This window comes from Balearica regulorum, chromosome 19 (genome assembly GCF_011004875.1).
Source record: "Balearica regulorum gibbericeps isolate bBalReg1 chromosome 19, bBalReg1.pri, whole genome shotgun sequence".
Lineage (NCBI taxonomy): Eukaryota > Metazoa > Chordata > Aves > Gruiformes > Gruidae > Balearica > Balearica regulorum.
The window spans coordinates 1101335-1121272 of NC_046202.1; the positions used below are offsets into that span (position 1 = coordinate 1101335).

Genomic DNA, 19938 nt, shown 5'->3' on the forward strand with positions numbered 1-19938 from the left:
CTTCACTCCTCCACCTACTGCTGAAAATCCAACCTCAGCTGTGGCTGCAAAAGAAGAGACGGCCCAGGAACACCCCGGCAGACAGAACGGTGCAGAGAAGAGAGGGCAGGAGAACCAGACAGACATCCATTACTGCAGGCAGAAAGGCAAAAAGAAGGTAACAGCGTTGTTCCATTTTCCAAAGACGCAGCAGGTAGAGCAGACTGAATCGTGTTACCCAGTCACAAGAACCAGCAAGTCCTACCACGATGATACAACAGACTCAAGAAAGGTTAAAGATTTTTCAAAATACAAGTTAGGTTACCTTTGTGGTAATACGAATTGTGTGTAGACTTGATGAAAGTTCAAAATTCTTACTAGGAAATGAAGTTATTTCCATGAACATGAAAAACCACTGCAGACATTCCACAATTAAAGGAAAAGGCCGGATAGAATCAAAACCAGCTGGCTGCTGTGTACCTGTAAGTACACTGACACCTCCTACAAACAGCCTGACCTTGCAGGGCATGGGTGAAGGTAGCAACAGCTCCATATAATACAAAAGCCCTTTGCTGATACAGTATTTCTGTGGCTCAGGACTGCTAAATACTCGGTGAGGATCACAAAAGCGCAGAGACCAACATGACAAATAAAAAGTTATGATGCTGGAGAAAAATCACAGAAGACAAAATATAATACTTTATTAAAAATTAGTGTTCTATTTCCATTTAATGCACTGATAAAAGAGAAAAACACTTTAATCAATAGCTAATAAGGTTACGGCATTAACTAAATATTTTATCCATAAGGCTGACCCTTAAAAGTTAGACAAAAATAAAACAAAGCCTGATGCTATAAGAAAGCAGCTTGATCACAGAATGTCAGTTTAAACAAAATCAGCAATCATATTTGCTATCCTCTGGATACAAAATATTATAGAAATCCAAAGTCCTTTACTATTATTAAACAAATTAAGCTTCAACATCCCTCTGAGATAGGGGAGGGTCTTACCATCATTTTATTACAGATGAAGAATTATGCACATACAGAAAAACTGACTTGCTGTATGTCACCAAGTTAGTGGCAAAGCTGGAAACAGGACTCGTGCCCACTCATCTCTTAATAAAACCTCAGTTCTCCTAACAGAATGGATGGTGTTAAATTTGGCTGTAAAAATTCATTGCCAAGGATTGTCAGAGGATACAATCTAATTGTGTAAAACAGGTTCTGCTGGGCCAGACACATTCAGTTAAGTATAAGGTATACTTCATCAGTATTTCCAAGAGTGAGTTGTGTCTGAAAATTAAAAAAATGAGAGGAAAAAAAAAAGACCTAATCAAAACCACAATAAGCATTGCCTGTTCCAAGCAGAATGCAGCTTTTCAATAACGCCATAGTATCGGTCCCTCCAATGCCCTTCCAGTCTCAGTCAGTTATTTTATATTTTAACCAAGAAGTGCAAGAGAGAAAAAGTCAGTGGAATGGAACGTTATGATAGGATAAATGTCTCCTGTTCCAAAAACTAAATGTCAAGGTGAAGGTTAAACATTTAGTTTAGCCTCGGCATTTATCAAGCAGTTGGAGGCTGCTACCCTGCAGAGCTCTCTCTTTTGACATTATTGCCTAATTAACACTGATACTGAAAAGATGTTTAACGTAAGACATTCACTCAAGGCACCAAGTCTCCTCCTCTGCAGAAAGACTGAGGCTGTTTTGCCATATGCGAGGACCCCATTAGAGAAAGATGCAACCCTTTATTACAGTACTTGTGTACAGATGTCAGTTAATGTTTTCCATTCACTCTCTCAGTCTGCTAATACAATATTTGAATGTGCAGAAGTTCACTTAAATTTAGGAGTGAAGAGGACAGTGAGGTTTCAAAAACAGCTCCAGCAGCTAATGAATGCTAGCCAATGTAGTTAGAGTTCATACATCACACATGAGGCAAAACGGCATTTCTTCCTCCTAAAGGCTACTATAAATTCACAGGCACATCAGTAAACACATCCATTGGTGATGGGCTATGTAGGAAGCCATTACAAGTCTCTTAACTTGCAGGCAAATGCATATAATTAGAAATCTTTATTGTCTTAATAGGGATCATAATTTGTGATATTTAAAGCCAGCAGAGAAGATTCTTAGGAAGCACAGCTGTTTGTTCTCTCTCGAGGTGGACAGCTTACTACAAATAAGTGAATGCTGCATTTCAAAACTGCGTTATCCTTTCCAGTGATGCTTTTTCTCCGTGATACCAATGTTGTAAAAATATGTTCTAGAACGTCCAGAATGTTCTTGTCAAAACAATTTATAGCCTTAATTAAGTAAAGGATTATTAAGATGAGAATACAAAGCATGTGTTACATCAAAACTACAGTATTCAGAATTATCAGAACTTGGTAGGTACAGAGACTGTACAAATCAATGTGCATGATTTTGGTGAAAAGGACATTCAATTAACATCCTGTATTGGAGCAGTTCCAGATAAACAGGACTCTTAAGAGAAAATACAGTGTTCTATGAATTGAATTAGAAAATGGTCACCTCATGAGCTGATGGCTGCATCCATGTCTATATTTAGACTTGCTGTGACTTTGTGTGAATTATCCAATTCTGTAAGCACTCAGGCAAGAAATAACTCAGGGCATTCCAGATTTTATCAGGAACCCAAGTATAGCAGCCCTACCTAGGGAGGGGATCTCTAACGCTAGAGTCATTACAGCCTTGTGCACGTCCAAACAGCGCACTTCCCCGAACACACCTACACAGAGGATTTCCCGATGTTCTCTATTCTTATCTGTCCACCAGTGGAGGGAACTACAGAACTGCTAGTCAAACCCAGCCACTGGTATTTAACTGGGATCTCCCAGCCACATCCTGAAAACCTTACCAGGACAAAGAACACCAAGACTGTGGTTTTGAAACGCCTTTTGAATAGACAAAACTTTACTGTTTATGCATTAAATTATTACTCTGAGTAAAGCCTAAAGACTGACAGAGTTCTGTCTACAGTGGCCAAACACTGTTTAACATCATTCCAGTTCTAGTCATATCTTAACCTAAAAGCAGATGTTTTGTGATCAGTACTAATTGAGGGTAGAGAAGGGAGAACAAACGGGGATGAGAGAAGGTAAAATGAAAAGGATAGCTGTACATATTTAAAAAACACTCATAACTGCTTACAGTTCTGACATTCCATGTTTCACAAATACCAAGAAGTTATTTTGCACTTTTTAAAAAGATTCTCGCAACCCAGATGGTTCTCAAAAAAGTTTGTTTCCATGATTAATTAAATCTGAATTCAAATCAGAAATTAATAGTACTTGTTGGCTACAGGAGACAGGAAAAAGAAAACCAACTAAATCAAAACACAGCTTTTTTCTGCTTCTTACAGCGTAATAATTCACAGTTTGAATCCATTTCATTAATGAATCCTGGGAGTACAGAATCCAATCACGGAATGAAAGGCTCTGGACTAACACACGGATCTGATACTCAGTCTCTTTCACACACTCCTTCCCATACCTGTACTCTCCAGAGCAAAGAAATGCAAAGATAACAGTTTTCTGCTTGTAACTTATTTTAAACACAGTTTTGCAAGGCTACCGGCTTCATTCACTTAATGTTAACATTCACTATGATAGTAACAAGAAAAAAATTAATATAAACCATTTGCCAAGAAACAGAAGTGTCATACATGGATTTTAAGTGACAGTCTTACTTGTTACAAGACGAAAAAAAGTACAAGAGAGTAAATTGAAGCTATTAAGTACAGCATAAAGACCCTATCACTACAGGCTCTGCTGGTAGCTTCAAAGCACCCACCACAGTTAATTTAAATAGTATCAGTGGAGGGGAAAAAATTTTTTAAAAAATCCACATCGCACTCTAGCAGAATTAAAGAAAAAAACCCACAAAAGTCTTTGTCAAAAACTAATATCAACAGCTGTATTTTCACTGGCACAATAGAAAAACCAGCTGGAAAACAACAACTTACAGAAAGCAGTATCAAAATAAAAGAGGTTATTAGAGATTTAAAGAGGCCTTTCACAAAAAGGCAGGTGCATTACTGTGGCAACGCTACTTCCTGAATGTGAGGAGAATTAAGTGAAAGGCTGCCACATGTAGAGGCCTGGCTAGGCAATAAAGTCCTGAAAGTTTGCATTCATTAGTGCTTTCTTACCAAGCCTCAACAATTTCATTTTCAAAAGCCTAACTGAGTGGAAATAATTTTTTTGTTCCCTCCTCTGCTTCTATTTCTACCAAACCATCTACCACCTCAATTCCAGTTATGACTTCACTGTATTAATTTGGGATTATTTTCTTGTCAGGCTTTTGCAGTAATTTGCTTTAACACTTATAGATAGATTTGGCACTGGTCAAAGCAGTTCAAGACTAACCATCGTAGAATCCAAACCTTCCATGTTCATGTACAATATGGAACATAAAAGCAGGTGCGGAGCATGCTCCACCGCTGTCACGTAGCCATAGCTGCCAATGAACAGCCGTCAAGTAGTAACCGGTTAGGACAGTGGTAAAATTTGAATCTGCAGCCTACAGCTGAAACACACAAGCAAACATTTAAAAATACAGTAACAACTTTTCATTCTAAACTTGAATCTGTTTCCAGAGACGCAATCTGCAGAGCAGCCTTGACTCCAACCTTCTGAAAGGCTCTTTACAACTAGCACCCAACCAAATACTCAGGATAAAAGTGATTATTTCATTTTAAAATTCAGTATAAGCTACCTCTCTCCTGTGTCCAAAGCCTCTGGCAGTTTCATGCCAGAACAAGATTTCTCTTTCCACTTCAACTTCTATGCTCTAGAAGAGATTCAGAACACAAAACCTGAATTCACCTGTCAGTATCTGAACATGATCTAGCATTATGAAGCGTTGTTTAGTCTGTACTTCTACAGTCACTGCAATTTTTCCCCTGCTGCTTGAGATATTTAACATCAATAGCACTTTTGGGCCACTAGAGGAAACTAATGTAAAACTATATAAACAATGGCAACCCTGCCACAATCTTTCCCTGAAGCTTGCTTACTTGAAGTTTCTTCCTTCACCGTTTGTCCATCTCCCAGGAGAAATCATTACGTATATATTTAATATTTCAAAGTTTTCTCATTTTTCACAAGGGGAGGCTTTTAGATGACTCGACTCTTACCTCTTTGGAAGAGCTTGCCTTAGAATTAATTAGTTTTAAAACACAGCTATCTTGGAACACAAACTTTTGTATGCATGCTATGGGAGAGAGGTGGGAGAAATCACACGTGCAGTGCATCTGACTGTTGGATAGCTAACCACTTCTGAGGATTATCAGATGTAGTGTTTGCTAAGAGTAGCCATGTTCAAGTTCTCTCCGCCCCCTCTTCAGTATCTTGATTTAAAAACTGGGAGTTCCATTATACAAAACCCTAAAAGGGCAGGTATCTGGAAAAAGATTTTCAAATCACACCATCGTATTCAGGAACAGTAGTACTTCTCACAGGAATTAAGAGAACTGGCAAGTCATTAGACCTGAAAGAGCAACCACAAACTGTCAGAACTGGTGTTCCAAATTCCATTCCTCACATGGCATCCAAAAGGGGCCAGTCTGTATTTAAAGCACATGGTGCAAAATTAACATCTTAGTTCTCAAAGCCCTTGGCCTTTAGTGTTGCTTTGTGCGCATAAATGCCCATTTGCTTCTTTAGGGAGCCAAGAAGCCAAAAGATCAATCCAGAGTCCAACTGATCCCTCCCTACTTCTTGATCTCCCTCAAAGAATATCAATACAAGCCTTGACACCAAACCCTCTCTCCTTGACTGATACACTAGTGGCCAAGCTGACGGTCGTCGTAGGTGCTGTATCTCTTCACGTGGATTCGGCGCACTCGGTCACGAAGTTCAAAACCCTCATCATCCTCACTGTGACATGCCTGGCTTCGGCTCCTGCTTGTTGCTTCCAGCAGAGAGTTATCAGGAACCCGTGGTGTTTCATATAGTAAGACATTTAGTGTTTCCTCGTAAATTCGTGCCTCAGGGAATTCAACCTACAAAAAACAGCACATGTCCTTTTCTGATCTATACAGGGTAACATGACTGGAACACATGCCCAGAAGTAAAAAGATATTTGAGCCATAAAAAGACATAAAGTAAAACAATTGTAAATGAGAAAGATGAGCAAAGCAGTAGAGGATTATTCCAACCATCAGCTCACCTACCTCACCTCTTCTTTTAAGTTGTTCTAAAATGAAATACAGTATTTCTGATTCTTAAGTACTAATCTTGGACTCTGGTCACCTTACCTGCACCACTGCAAGTCAGAAGTTAACTCCTGAAGTTAGGGAAACTCTGTAGACTTATCGTGCTAATCATTATCATATTCTAATGCATGCAACTCATCTCTTTAGGATGTACTGTACTTGAAAGCAAGTCTCTAGGTACCCTTTGCAAAATCGGAGGTGGGAAGACTATGAGAAGAATTGCTGGAAATGTACGGAAATCAAGACAGATTGACTATTGGGAATCTGCACTCCTGCTGAACTTTTTTTTTTTAACAGATGTTCTACAGTTTTGCACATAAAAGCACAATGATAATAAAAATATCATGTTTCTAAACTGTGTTTGAGCTCGAGTTTCCATTTATTTCATCCCATCCATTTCAGTTATTCAGTTTGGGACAGATCAGTTTCAATCTTCTTTTTGGCACATGTTTTCCAACACTCTGGAGAAATTTATACTCCCAGATGCAACCATTTAGTCCAATTACATACAATGATTACATCAGTGCAAGTGAAACACAGCACAAAGTAACTGCAATGAAGTAAACTTATGTAGGTATAATTAGGAGCAGAATTAGATCTTTACTTCATTTAATTAGAGAAGAATGTAAAGGCACTTACATGCTTTAGGGACACAAAGTCCATCAACTTTAAGAGACTAGGGCTAAATGCACATGCTTTCAGAATTACCATTCTCAGCCTGTCTTTCTTCAAACCTGCTACTATATTTAGTCTTCTCTGAACTCTATCTGGTGTGCAGCATCTTTTACCAAGACACCAGCTCATCCTGCAGCGAGCCACCCTTCTCATTTCGATGTCACTGACCATCAATTCTAGTCAATATCCAAGAAAGTTGGTATCAAAGCTTTTCCAAGAAGTGATACTGTTTGCCCCAGCAATGTGGCTTAAGTTACACGAAATCTGTATCTTTCTGCAATGTGTCATCAACCCAATTTTTTTTAAATAGTAAGAGACAGGAGGGTAAAACTCCATTACCTTAGTTTGCTTCTTCTCTGTAGCATACACTATAGAGGTACAACAGACTTCAGCAAGTTTCCGACCCTGTCCATAGAAAGACCAGCAGCAGATTTCATCCCCAATAACATCCTTAATGAAAAGGACTCTGCCGTTGAATCGGAGAGAGAGTTTGTCAAACAGTTCTATGTTCTTCAGCAAGTTGTCATCTGAGTTACTGAAACACAGCAACAAAAGAAGGAATACGGTTTTTGTGGTTTTTCAACTGGCCATCTCTACAGAATTTAGATGCCTATTCCACCACAGTTTTAAGCATTGATCTCACTGCAGAATACAAATAAGTAGTGACTCATTGCCACATGCTGCCAAGAAAAGAGAGGGTAATAGCCAATTTCAGATACAAATAAGATGCTCGGATCCCCATGAGCAAACACACCAGCCTTTAGAGGTCAAGTTATATAATTAATAACGACAGCACAATTTCCCAAATCATTACATCAACTATCTACAACTATCTCTTGACTGATGCTCAAGACAATTAAATCACATTACTAACTGCAGTTCTCTTCAGCTTAGTAACAGCAAAAGTCCAAAGAGTCAATGCATGTTAGAAGGCCAGCTAAAAAGCAAGGTGTTCTGCACGTAACACTAGTGATACCATATACAAATTTCCAGGGTGATAACATTATTTACACTAAATTTTATTGACAGCCAACACAATGTAGGATCTTAATTATTTTTCAAAGCAAGATCTAGATGTTCTAGAGAAAAAAAATATATGTAGTATTATAGCTTTAAAATCAAATAAAGCAGTCAGAAAGCTGTTCTTAAAATTTAAAATATTTTACTTAAATAACAACATCATGGCCAATAAATGTCCAATTTGATCAAGTAAGAAAAACCTAAAAGCTTTACTCCTCTGATTAGCTTGAATGCAGCTCTATCAAAAGTAAGTGCACTGTGCCCCTGTGTCTCCTCTTATAGGTGGCTGGAAAATTACGTGTGGCTATGTGGAAATCAGTGAACGTATTATTGCCAAAATAAATAAAGCCAACCTTGCTAGCTTTAACAGTAAAATTCCTTACTCCTTGGACCCAGAAGCTCAAGGTTCACACCCTGCTGCCAAGAATCTACCCAGAGACACGTCATCGTACTTTTGCATGCAGTATCTTAACTGTTGCAAGTGGTACAGGAAGGCTATGAAATATTTGTGAATCAAGACACTGCTAATGAGGACAGCCAACTGGGCTTTACAGAAAATACTTAGCCTGAGAAGTATTTTTGTTCAGATCTAAATCAAAAAAGCATGATGTACAACCAGGGAAAATCCTCAGCTCCCAAGAATCATTTGATAAAGAAATCTGGTATTCAGCCAATGAAAAGTCCCAGGCTCTATCAAGTGGAAGAGCTGGGAAAAGAAGGTAGAAGTCTTCATTATTAGATCACACAGACAACATAACCAAGAAGGCTCTTTTTATACTCTTGATTAGGAAGAATAGAAGGAAAAAATCTTTGCTTGCTAGCAGCCAGTGTGGAATTTTAAATAAAGATGCCTCATTTAAACACCATCAGGCACGTAGATTGATGCACAAGGAATAATTAGAACTCTACAGCTAGTTGAGATACCAGCACCTCCCGGTATCCAGGATTCTGTTGCTCTCATTACTAGTACATTTACTTTCCAGACCCATGGTGACTAATATGCTATTCTGTGCTTGCTTTAGCATCACTGCCTTTAGCTAAAGGGTAACACAGGGAGGGGTGCAGTACAGAATGCAGTCTGCTGAAAAACAGGCTGCTCTTCAGCACTCCCATAGGTAGCATTTCCTGGCTACCTGAAATATCATGATTGTTAGAATCCATCTCTCTGACAGGTAGACAATCAGTTTGTCTAGAGAAAAAAAGCTTCCAAGATTGCATCTCAGACTGAAAAGGCTGAAAATGAGGATTCGGCATAGCATAAAGGATTACTCACATCACTTCAATGACTGGTTTGGGAAAATCCAAAGCCATTCCGATAGCATCATAACAAAGGGATCATGCTAGTTACAGCATAAAACTAAATAATGTTACTTTATACAGGAGGAAAACCAGTAAATTCTTGCCCTGGCCATATCTGAGTTGTTCCTGAGCAGAACAGATACTTTCCTTAGTAACCAAATAATTAATTCATTTAGAGGCGCTGGAACATCAAGAATTTCTGTAGGTCAGAGTAAGAGAGTGCTGGCAGAGGTATATTCAGACTCAAAAGTAAAGCTAAGCTGATGAGGTAGGGATCACGGCTGCGCTAGCTTTGCATTGACGAGGTAATGCTCTGGTTACCAGTTTGTGTTGCATTACCTAAGTTACATCTAGTTTCAGTCAATATTAATAGTCTCATAGTTCTTATCTCTTGTCCCTTGTTTCCATTCATCTTTCTCACACAACTGAACTGTACACTAGACTGCAACAGATAAGAGTTTGTTGTGTTCTCCCCCTGTTTGGAGTCACATCAATCAAAAATAACTGCACTCAAATCCATAGAAGAGCACTGGTCTAAGCAAAAAAAAAAAAAACCCACCCAAACCAATCAACCAAAAAAAACCCCAAAACAAGTTAAGTCGTACCACATCATCTTCCATTCCCATAGTCAAAGGGAAACTTTCCCATTACAGTGGAGAAAAAACTGACATACCTGGTGTAGGAGTATTTGTTGTTGCTTCTATTATAAAGCAGCTTAACAACAGGCTATTGGGAGAGAAAGAAAAAAAGCAGAAAAGGTAAGTTCTGTGTTTGAATACATTTAGCAAAAATCCAGTTTCTCACTGGATAGTTGTGAAAAAACAGTTACTTTCATTGATGATTCTATCAGTCTCTCCTCTTCTTTTGGAGATGTGATAATAGGGATGCTACAGACAGGTTCATACAAGTCTTTCTTGTCCTGTTTTAAAGAAAGAAGAGAGAGAGGGAAAACTCAAGAGAGAGAAATGCTAAAACCAACATCTATTGCTGCTGTCTTCTCCAGCCATGTTCCCAACTCCTGTGATGCAAAGGAAAAGCTCTGTGTTGCCATAGTAACCACACAGCATTACCTTGATCTGCAACCCAGAAATACAGCGGGGAGATTTCTTATCCCCAGAAGTCAGCAGTAATTGAAATATTGGGATGCAGGCGGATGTCCTCCTTAGCTATAGCAAGGACTCTGCGCTCAAGTTGTATTTGAAGAAAAGGATCACAAGAGTTTGCACTAGTTTTAATCAACTCAAAACACCATGGTATGCAAGAGTATCAGCCACTGTGAACTGAACATTTGGCAAGAACAGCACGTCACCAAAATGAACCGCGGCCCCTTGTGATACAAAAGCAACAATCAAGAGCGTGTAGTACAGTCTGTGACTCCAGATGCCTCATGTAGCAAATTAAGGAAAGCTCAATAACTAATAGGAAAGCCTTGGAACATTTTGTTTTTTAGAAGAAAGGTTTTAAATTCCAAACCAGAAGGAAAATTGTCAGTGTGGCTTTGCATTCCTTTCAGTGCATTCAAGAAATATATTGAATCTAGTATGCGAGGTATTTATTAATTACTAAGTTTTGTCCTGCAAGAAACATTAATTTCACAATCTTAAGACTAATAATAAGGTATATATATTGCATCTGGGCTAACCTTATTAAAAAGTTGGCAGAACAAGCTGATTTCAATCAGTTCAAGACATAGGGACTAGTAAAGGGAATAAAGCTACTATGGGCTTATATATTTACAAAGAGTAGCAGTAAAATTGATACAAAGAAAAGTCCTTAAAGTAATCAGTGCTCACCATATGGCTCTTTTTCTCCATTAAGATTCAAACATAGGAAAAAATTTACCACGTTTTCAAAGATTCAAACCCATTCTGCCTATAAATATTATCTAATTAGAAGTGACATAACTTGGGGGAAATTTAGACAAATGCCATAAGGTCTTTTAAAACATACGCCCAAAATAATCACGTTTATTCAATCAGTTTCCTTTAAATTTCTGGTTTTTATTTCATTTCACACAAGAGGAACTCATTCACTATCTATTTCCTAAATAAAATTAAAAAAATAGAAACAGAAAAGAACCAGTCCCTCTATTTAAATGACAAATTGTGAATACAGTTTCTACTTTACTCATCCCCCTGACATCCCTGTGAAGTAGTAAAGTGCTACTATCCCCTTCTGAGGGGGCAGCTGGACAACTGAACAGAATCACAAAGGAAAATGATTTATCCATCATCACACTGGACTTCTGTGAAATAACAGGAACTTGAATCTACATCTTCCGCATTCTAGATTTCATATAATCTAACCAGGGGACAATCCTTCTCTTCTTATAAAGAAATCGCTTCCTTGACAATGCAACCACCTCACTAATTGCACTAAATGCCTTCAGAGTACAGGACCTGTGGTGAAGGCTGTACCATCATAGCACAGGGGTCTGAAAACGTTTCCAGGGAGATCATAAACTAAATTTCGTGTGTAATTCAAAGCATTGCAGAATCTCAAGCGTGCACACAGAGCATGGATAACTACAGCTTTGATAAACGTACTGGATAAGATCCATCAAGTTTTACCCAGCTGCTGCCTTGTTTCCTGTCCAGGCTGCCTTGTACCTCTAAGACTTGATGCCATATTTAAGGTCACGAAATACCCTCTCGAGTTGTCTTAAGTAAATTTTATAAGCAAAACATCCACCAAACACTTTACAGGCTACTTCTATTTCTTACCTGCAGGGCCGCTTGGCACATGTCCACTAAGCCCTGAATGAGATAATATTTGGCTTCTGCCATCAACTCTTTGATCTCCTGCCTGTGTTTTGGAAGTGCAATCGTGTCATCTCGGAGATAGTTTAAAATTGTTCCGAAGTGCTTCCCACAACGGTCTATAAGGATCCAGCCTGAAAAACACCCATCACGTCATTTCAATCACCTCAACACTAGAGGGCAAGAAAAAGCTCCTCGGAGAGGTTAATGTTTCCTGAAACTGCGCCTGATACTCTTCCCATTTCATTCAGTCTTTAGGGACTTTGAGCTAACTGAATTTGGTCACAGAACAGAAACTGACAGTGGAACCACTCCTTTGGTATGTCCTCACTACTTTCCAGCACCCCAAAAGAAAAGCCTCAAGCTAAAAACATGAGAGAAGGGTTCTGAAGATGCTAAAAGGTAAACTAGCCCAGAAAACCCAGTACAGGAAAAAGGCTGTTCTAGTCTCCAAATGGGAGCAAAAAACAGGACAGAGAGAGGAGAGGGGACGCAGCACAGGAAACAGTAGCAGACAGACAGTTCTTGCAATTTTAAAACATCCCTGAAGTAACATTCTGTAGGAAACAGGATGTCTGACTTGCTGGCAAACAATAGTTCTGTAGGACACACAGAGGCAGAGGGCTTAATGCAGTGCCAAACCCTTTTCCATAATGGGGAAGGCAGGCAAAAAAGTGTTAATTTGGGACCTAGGCATGGAAAACAACACAGGAAAGTAGACTAAACCACTGCCAGATTCTCCAGCTGTGGCTGTCAGAACACGAACCTTGTTTTCCATTCAGGCCGAGGCTCTTATACAAAACTGCTGGACTAAACTAATTTAGTTGCACATAACACCCAACAAGACCCAGCCTACTCAAGGGGAACTTGGTTTAAACGATACGCAAACTCCACAAGGAGTTGTTTCAGTTTAAGTAAACACACTGGTGTGCATCAAGGTTAAACTGATGTAATCTGGGTTTGCGGCAGAGCTTTCGCATATGAGCGTTCAGAAACGCCAAGAGATTAAATACTTGCTAACCTCTCTCAGCCTCTTCTCCACAGCACCACAACCCCGGTTCCTAAGGTATCATTTTTGCCCTGGACTACTAAAGAGAGGAAAATGAAAGCACTCGTAGCCATTGCTGATATTGGTCCTCTTACTTGTTCTACTCCATAATTTATTATGGATCTTTATAATGCCGATATTGAGTGTTTGGCAGGAGGTGACATACTACTCGACTGACAGCTAAATACTGTCACAGCGTCATAAGCCACAAGTGGAACATGCTACTGGGAGGAGGAAAAAAAGAACTTTCAACATAGCAAGCAAGGCTATTCTGGGTTTTAAAGATGAAAACTGAATGTCCCTCCCCACATACGCATTTTGAATGATACCACTACGTGACACCACATAAAGGACAACCCACATACTGTCTGTTCAGTCTTCATAACAACATCAACAATCTGTGCACCAGCTGTGATGACAGGAAAGAGAACCAGTCCTTCCGCTCGTTAATTTTAGTAACAAAAGAACACATTTTTATAAAGCGCAGAGGATTGTTAGCACCAATGGGAGCTGGCTGCCTAATGTTCCAAGCTATTTTTGGATTACATCTTTCCCTACATCCTTAACTGAGCATAGCTTTAAGATATTTAAAAAACCACCAACCACTTGTTTTACAAAATTATCAACAAAAGACGTTCCCTTACCTTCCTTGTCTGTAAGCACTTCCATTCTGCCGCTGAACATGGCCTTAAGCATTGTGTCGTGCCTGGTCAGTACTTGTACTGTAGTGTAATACAAAGAGCCCCCAACATTTAGTCGCACATACTTGTTACCAAGGCTGCCCCCTTTGAAGCTGCAGGTTTTGGGCTTGGGCCCTGCAGCTGGACAAAGGGTGGTGGTTAGACACGTGTCTCCCGACATCTCCTTCTGTAGGTAGATGACAACCCTGCAGAGCGTGGGCTTGACGGATTCCGCCGTGATTGGTGAAGAGTCACGAGTCACCAGACGAGGATGGCACGGCAAAAGCAGTCATAACCACTGGGCCCTTGGAACAGAAACGTGTAAGATCAATACAGAAGCCTGGAATTTCCATTTACAACAGAAACACAAAGCCCACATTAAAGAGATACTTTCAGTAGATTCCTAGGGACAAGATTTAGCTGTTTTCCAGACAACTTAGGCAGCAGCGTAATGGCTGCTCAGCACCTCACAGTCAGGTTACGGCTGTGTTACTGTTAGTGAGGGACACTAAACTTTTCTGGACTTCCTGTTATTTAGTCTGCAGCCAACGCTACAAACACCACACAATACTGCAGTCCAAGCTAATTCCGCTCCCTCTCAACTTCCCAAAAGAACACAACTCTTTTTTCGTGCAGAGTGAAACACAATGGCAGAGCTTTCTGCCCTTCCTTCAGCCGGGGTGCGTATCTGTATCCGTGCAGTTTGTTGCTGCTGGTTTGGTTTTTAGCTGGAGACGTTTACAAATGTCTCTTCAAATGCCTCGACACTGAAATGCTGAACCATAATGTTCTATTTCCTGGCAACCCCTTTAATTCAAAATTCTTCTTCCTCCATCCTGGAACGCCAAGCAGTGAATGCAGTTTTAATTAAAAAAAAGAAAAAAAAGAAAAATTTTAACACACCACTACCACCCCCAACAAGTATGTCCAGTCTTTGGAATATTTGTTAGACAGTCACTGCTTCTCCCAGCCTCACTACACTTATCCTTCCATCGACAATAAGCTCAAAATGGAAACAAACAAAAGAATGAAACTCTAACAGGCCAGATCTGCAGTTCTTTAACTGGAAAAGTACAAATACAGGTTTCTTACCTATCCTCCTTCTAATAATTACTATTCTCAAAAAACATTTTGCTGTTGTTTGTTGTTGTTAAAACTCTTTCAGACTACAAATATCTCTTCCCTTCTCTGTTCTGTGCCTATGGCACATGAGTAACCTTTTATAAATAAATATAACCTGCTAATTGCATTGCTGTTCTTCCCACATCCCTCTTCCTTCTCACCCCACCTCAGCTTTCAACAGAGAAAGCCCACAACCACCCATCTGTACAGCAAATTACTTGGCAGCTAGAGATGGTATCTTAAAATTCCCAGAGATCTGAATAACTACTGAACTTAGAACAACACCTAAAACAACATTACTTTGCAATTCCTAACTCAATTATTCTAATTAAGCAAACTGCAAACAATCTATGTTAAATAACAAGCAATACAAATATTGTGCAGATCACCAAGACACAAACCAATTTGAAGAATTTCAGTGCCAAAAAAGCTCAGTTGGTCTATAAATGCTTTAACTGGAACTCCCACTAGCTGCCATCACTCTTTACTTTCAATTAATCACTGCAAAACACAATAGCAAGCTTCAGCCGACATCTGGGCAAGGCAAAATTTTTTCCGACTATGTCACTTGACTCAAGCAGTCCACGAGCAAATCTCTAAGTCAAAGGCAACTGCACGTTACACATGGAATTGCCCAGGAAAGTAATTCCTGACCAGCAACCAAAAACCGTGTATCATGGTCGTGGTGTTATGTAAGAAGTTCATTACCGAAACAAAGCAGCTAAGGGTTATAGAGAAATTCGTCAGACATTGTCCAGGCGCTGCGAGTAACACAGTTTACGGTACAGGTATAGGTGTTTACTATAACCCATTACAAATAAGTAAACCAAGACCAGAAGCAACCGCACTTTGTCTTGCAGTAAGGACCTTTGGTAACAACGGAAACATGCCTCAGGTCTGTACATCTGTCCTTGATGTCCTGACTTGCTTTAGCCTCTCAGCAATCCCTTCATTAGAACAAAAACACGTTTTTAAAGACAGCCAGACTGATTCTGTAACGAGATAAATCCAGACGCAAAGAGACCTCTCCAACATACGCATGAGAACCAAGTTTTCAGTCGGTTCTACCGCTTCAGGCATTCACCTCTCTCTGGCTAAGCAGAACGAAGCTAAACATGAGCAGAATCCCCTACGTTGCCAAACCGAGCAGGAGTCGGTGCTATCGCTCTAATGTGCTCATTAAGTAATAAGCTAGGAGGCTTTTGCTGTAAACAGTAACGTAACCTTTAATTACCCCCATTGCCACAGGAGAAAATTTTCTCGGCCCTTCCTTCCTGCCCTGTGTGGGAAGCAGGACTGCGGAACAGTGACACACCGGCTCGGACACCCCCCAGGAAATGGTCCCTCTGAGAACTTCCATAAAAAGGAACGAGCCCAACAGCTCAGGGGGAGCCCGGACGCCCGCCCCTCCCGCGCAGGGCTGGCAAACCGGGCACGCTCCTGGCCCGAGTCCTGCGGCCTGGTCCGTGCCAAGCGGCCCGCTCGGTTCCTGGCCCCCCCCAGGCCCCGCCGTGCCGGCGGGACCCCCCTTCCCCGCCCCGCCAGGCCTGCGCGGGCCGGAGCAGCGCGGTGTCCGCTGCGGGGGGGGGGGGGCGCGGGCCGGGCCGCGGCCGCACCAAGGCCTTACGCACCGGGGGGACGGCAGCACGTCCGGGGAGAGGGCTCGGCCCGCCCCAGCGCCGGGGGCCGCACGCCGGCTGCCTTCCCGCCGAGGCCGGCGCCGCGCTTCCTCCCTGGGCCCGGTCCGGCACCTGGAAAAGCAAAGAGAGGCTGACCCAGCGGCGGGACGGCGGCTGCCGGAGACCCGGCCTGGCCCTGCCCGCCGCTCGCCGCCCGGCGGGACGCCAGGGACGCGGCCGAGGCGCGCACACACCGCCCACAGCCCCCGGAGCGGCGGCCCCGGCACTCGCTCGCTCACCCGCCCGCGGCCGCCCCTCAGCCCCGCCGCCGCGGCCCCCGGCTGAGCTCATTTCCTCCGCGCCCCGCTGGGGAACGGCGACCCGGAAGCGCTTCCCGCCGCCTGCAGCTCCCAGCCTGCCCCGCGCGGGGCCGGGCCGTCGCCGTGGCAGCCGCGGGGGGGGGGCCGGGCCGGGCGCCCTGAGGTGACGGGGCTCTCGGAGGCCGGCGGGAGGGGTGGTGCCTCCGGCCGGGAGAGCCGCTCCGTTCCGCTCCGCTCCGCTCCGGTCAGCGCCGACGCTGTCCCCCGCCCCCGCCCCGGGAGATGGCGCAGGCGGCGCTGGGCGCGGCGGGCCTCCACTTCGACGAGCTGAACAAGCTGCGGGTGCTGGAGCCCGCCGTGGCGCAGCAGACGGCGCAGCTCCGCGAGGAGTGCAGGGCCTTCCTCGACAGTGAGTGCTCCGATGGCCGTGGCCGTGCCTCCCCCCACCTCCCCGGGCCGGGCCCGCTGCTCCCCGCGGCCCCCGAAGGCCGGGAGCGGGCCCGGTGCCTGCCCGGACAACGCCGCTTTGTGTGCGGGCCCCCGCCGGCCCGGCAGCTGGGAGCAGGCTGGGGAGGCGGCCGGGCACCCCCGTGGGCGCTCAGGGGCTGTGCTGCCCTCCCGCCCTTACCCGAGAGCCGGGAAACCTTAACTTGTACCTGTTCGCGGTAAACTCCAACGGTACAAGCCGCGTCTAAAAATTGGAGCGTGTAGTAGAAGCATTAGTCTTCTTGAGGGGTGTTTTGAGTATTACTTGACAATTTTTTTTCTTTGCAGAAGTAGTAGAATTTCAGAAGATAGTGGGTAGCTTAATTGAACTTGTTGATCAACTGGCAAAAGCTGCTGAAAGTGAGAAGATGAAGGTACCACGCAATTAATGACTGGCTTGTCGGGTACTGTGCGTGAAAACCCAGATCCCTCCCTTCCTCCTGCAGCATAAGCAATCCCTTTCTGCCGGGCTCTCCATGGTATTTAACAGCTGTCTGTCTGCGATAGGAAAGCGTGGCGCTTTCTAATGGATATTAACGTCTAGAGGGCTTGTACGGGCACATCAGTGTGTCACATCACTCCTGCATTTATCAGTCCCACCGTTGCTGCCTATCTAGATATTTGCACATAAATAGAACGTGTGTTTTTTAATCACTCCTTCTATTAGTAGAACTTTGTCCTCAAGAGGCAGGAGAGGCTCTTGGGAGGAGGAGGAGGGTGGCTTTCTGAAGGCCAGATCAATGGCCTTCAAATAACTACTTTTGAACTTTTCCTTGTGTATCTCTCTGTGTCACCAAGCGGTGTGGTGTATTTTACATGTTATCATGGAGATAGAAATTAATGTTTAGTACAACTGTAGGTAATTTTTTCCTTATTTGTTCTGGGGGAAAAAATGGAACCAGAGCTTGTCTATCTGTAGGACCAGTCACCGGTGATCAGTTTGTGTTTCCAGAGGAGTCGGTGACTTTTGTTTCAGGCTGTTATGAACATCCTGAGCTTGAAGGAAGTCTCAGGTGCCTTTATCTGCCCAACCTCCCCAGGGACTGCTTGCACCGGCCATTCAGAACTAAGTTGCCACCCTCCTGTACTGTTAGCGCAGCTGAAACACCTCAGAATCAACCTGCGAGTAGTGACAGGGTTAAAGTAATAAAAAAATCCCAATACAACTACATCACTGACCGTCTTCTTTTGACAGGCCATCGGTGCACGAAATTTGCTGAAGTCTATAGCAAAGCAAAGAGAAGCTCAGGAACAGCAACTTCGGGCTTTAATAGCTGAGAAAAAGATGCAGTTGGAAAGGTGAGTTGTCTGTTAAAATGCTTTTGGGGCACCACGTGGGCTGGAAAGTCAATCTGCCATCTGTGCTGGGCTGCAGGACACTGTCTAAGCTTGTTCAGACAGTCCGTCTGCAGCAAAGGTGTCGTCTCCCGCACAAAGCGCACACGGAGCCACGAGCCTAGAGTTAACCTAAGAGCAGTGGTTCCTCTCTGACGACTTTGTGGCTACTTAAATGGAGGTGGCGTGAGACCATGCAGGTCAAGGGATGAATAAAACTAAGAGCTGCCACGTGTCTGACTGGTAAAGGCGCTTTAGAACTGCAAACTCTAACTCGGGCAGGCAGCGCTTTACAGATGACTTGTACACACGTAGCCCAACGTCCCCTTGCCACCTGCTAATGAACTTTGTACTAAACCATCTCACGCGGGCTGGAGGTAGCTGGTAACGTTTGGTTTTTTTTTTTTCCCCTTCAGATACCGAATAGAGTACGAGACTCTGTGCAAAATTGAAGCAGACCAGAACGAATTCATTGACCAATTCATTTTTCAAAAATAGAGGGGTTTAGGATAAAAACAAACTAACTTGGAAACTTGACCATTCCAGAATCTTGAGAATTTCAAAAATATGCAATTTTTCACTGTGTATGAATGAAGAGATGGTTTGTACAAGTGGAAGTGTCTTTTAATTCTGTGCGAATTACACTAAAGTGGCAATAAGGAGGCTTTCTAACAGATGCAAAGACTGTTCTGCCCTTTGATTTTATAAGTTTTGTACAATCAGTAGTTCTAACTACAGTTGAATTAATACTACTGTTATGGCGCTTGCTTTTTGAATTGTACAGCTCTTTCAAATAAGAAATAAATTATTGTTTTCAGACTTTCTGGATATACCAGAATTAGTTCTTTCTGCTATGTTATTGTTCAGCTGAAGAGTTTACACGTCCCTGGATAGTCACAATGGGTTTCCTGTGTTCTGTGGTGTTTGTCACGTCCATAAAGACACAACACAGAAGCAGCAGTAACTTTTATCTGTATTGACCAGATTAATTTTCCTGTAGAGTTAGGAAAAAAAAACCCCAGAAATTTGTGATTAACAGATCAGTTCCAGACACACACAAAAGCAGAAAATGGGGCAGAATTCGAACCTTAAACAGTGCCTGAGGTGTGTCCCTATGGGCAGGGACACTAGTGTGGAATCCCTTCACGGGCGTTATTAGCACCAGAACTGCAAACTAAGGAGACAAACCCTGCAGCATGACCCCAGGAGTAGATACGAGCCATAAACACGGACGAGACATTTGAAAACTGGATGCCCGGGATCTAAAATCAAGCCTCACGTTGAAGCCAAACAGTGTGGTTTGCGTCTGTCTGAATGGTGGCCTCTCTGGAGCCCGGGGCAGGGTCACG

The 19938-nt window shown here is 42.8% G+C and overlaps 2 protein-coding genes across 4 annotated transcripts; one reads left to right on the top strand and one right to left on the bottom strand.

Annotated features, from left to right (window-relative positions):
- Nucleotides 1–655: 655 nt before the first annotated feature.
- On the bottom strand, nucleotides 656–16867 carry TNFAIP1 (TNF alpha induced protein 1). 3 transcript variants are annotated; one of them, XM_075771783.1, is made up of 8 exons: nucleotides 16748–16867; nucleotides 16461–16580; nucleotides 13672–14012; nucleotides 11944–12113; nucleotides 10050–10139; nucleotides 9894–9946; nucleotides 7241–7436; nucleotides 656–6013 (listed from the first exon to the last, which is right to left on the bottom strand). In XM_075771783.1, exons 3-8 carry the CDS (start codon nucleotides 13886–13888, stop codon nucleotides 5795–5797), a joined length of 945 nt encoding a protein of 314 aa, XP_075627898.1. In that variant the 5' UTR covers nucleotides 13889–14012; nucleotides 16461–16580; nucleotides 16748–16867; the 3' UTR covers nucleotides 656–5794. The 3 variants fall into 3 exon arrangements, with proteins under 3 accessions (XP_075627898.1, XP_075627900.1, XP_075627899.1); XM_075771785.1 differs by having other exon boundaries at nucleotides 16446–16580; XM_075771784.1 differs by having other exon boundaries at nucleotides 16736–16757.
- Nucleotides 16868–16885: 18 nt separating this feature from the next.
- IFT20 (intraflagellar transport 20) lies at nucleotides 16886–19408 on the top strand. The gene is made up of 4 exons (XM_075771787.1): nucleotides 16886–17177; nucleotides 17543–17628; nucleotides 18450–18553; nucleotides 19006–19408. Exons 1-4 carry the CDS (start codon nucleotides 17051–17053, stop codon nucleotides 19085–19087), a joined length of 399 nt encoding a protein of 132 aa, XP_075627902.1. The 5' UTR covers nucleotides 16886–17050; the 3' UTR covers nucleotides 19088–19408.
- The last annotated feature ends 530 nt before the right edge of the window (nucleotides 19409–19938 follow it).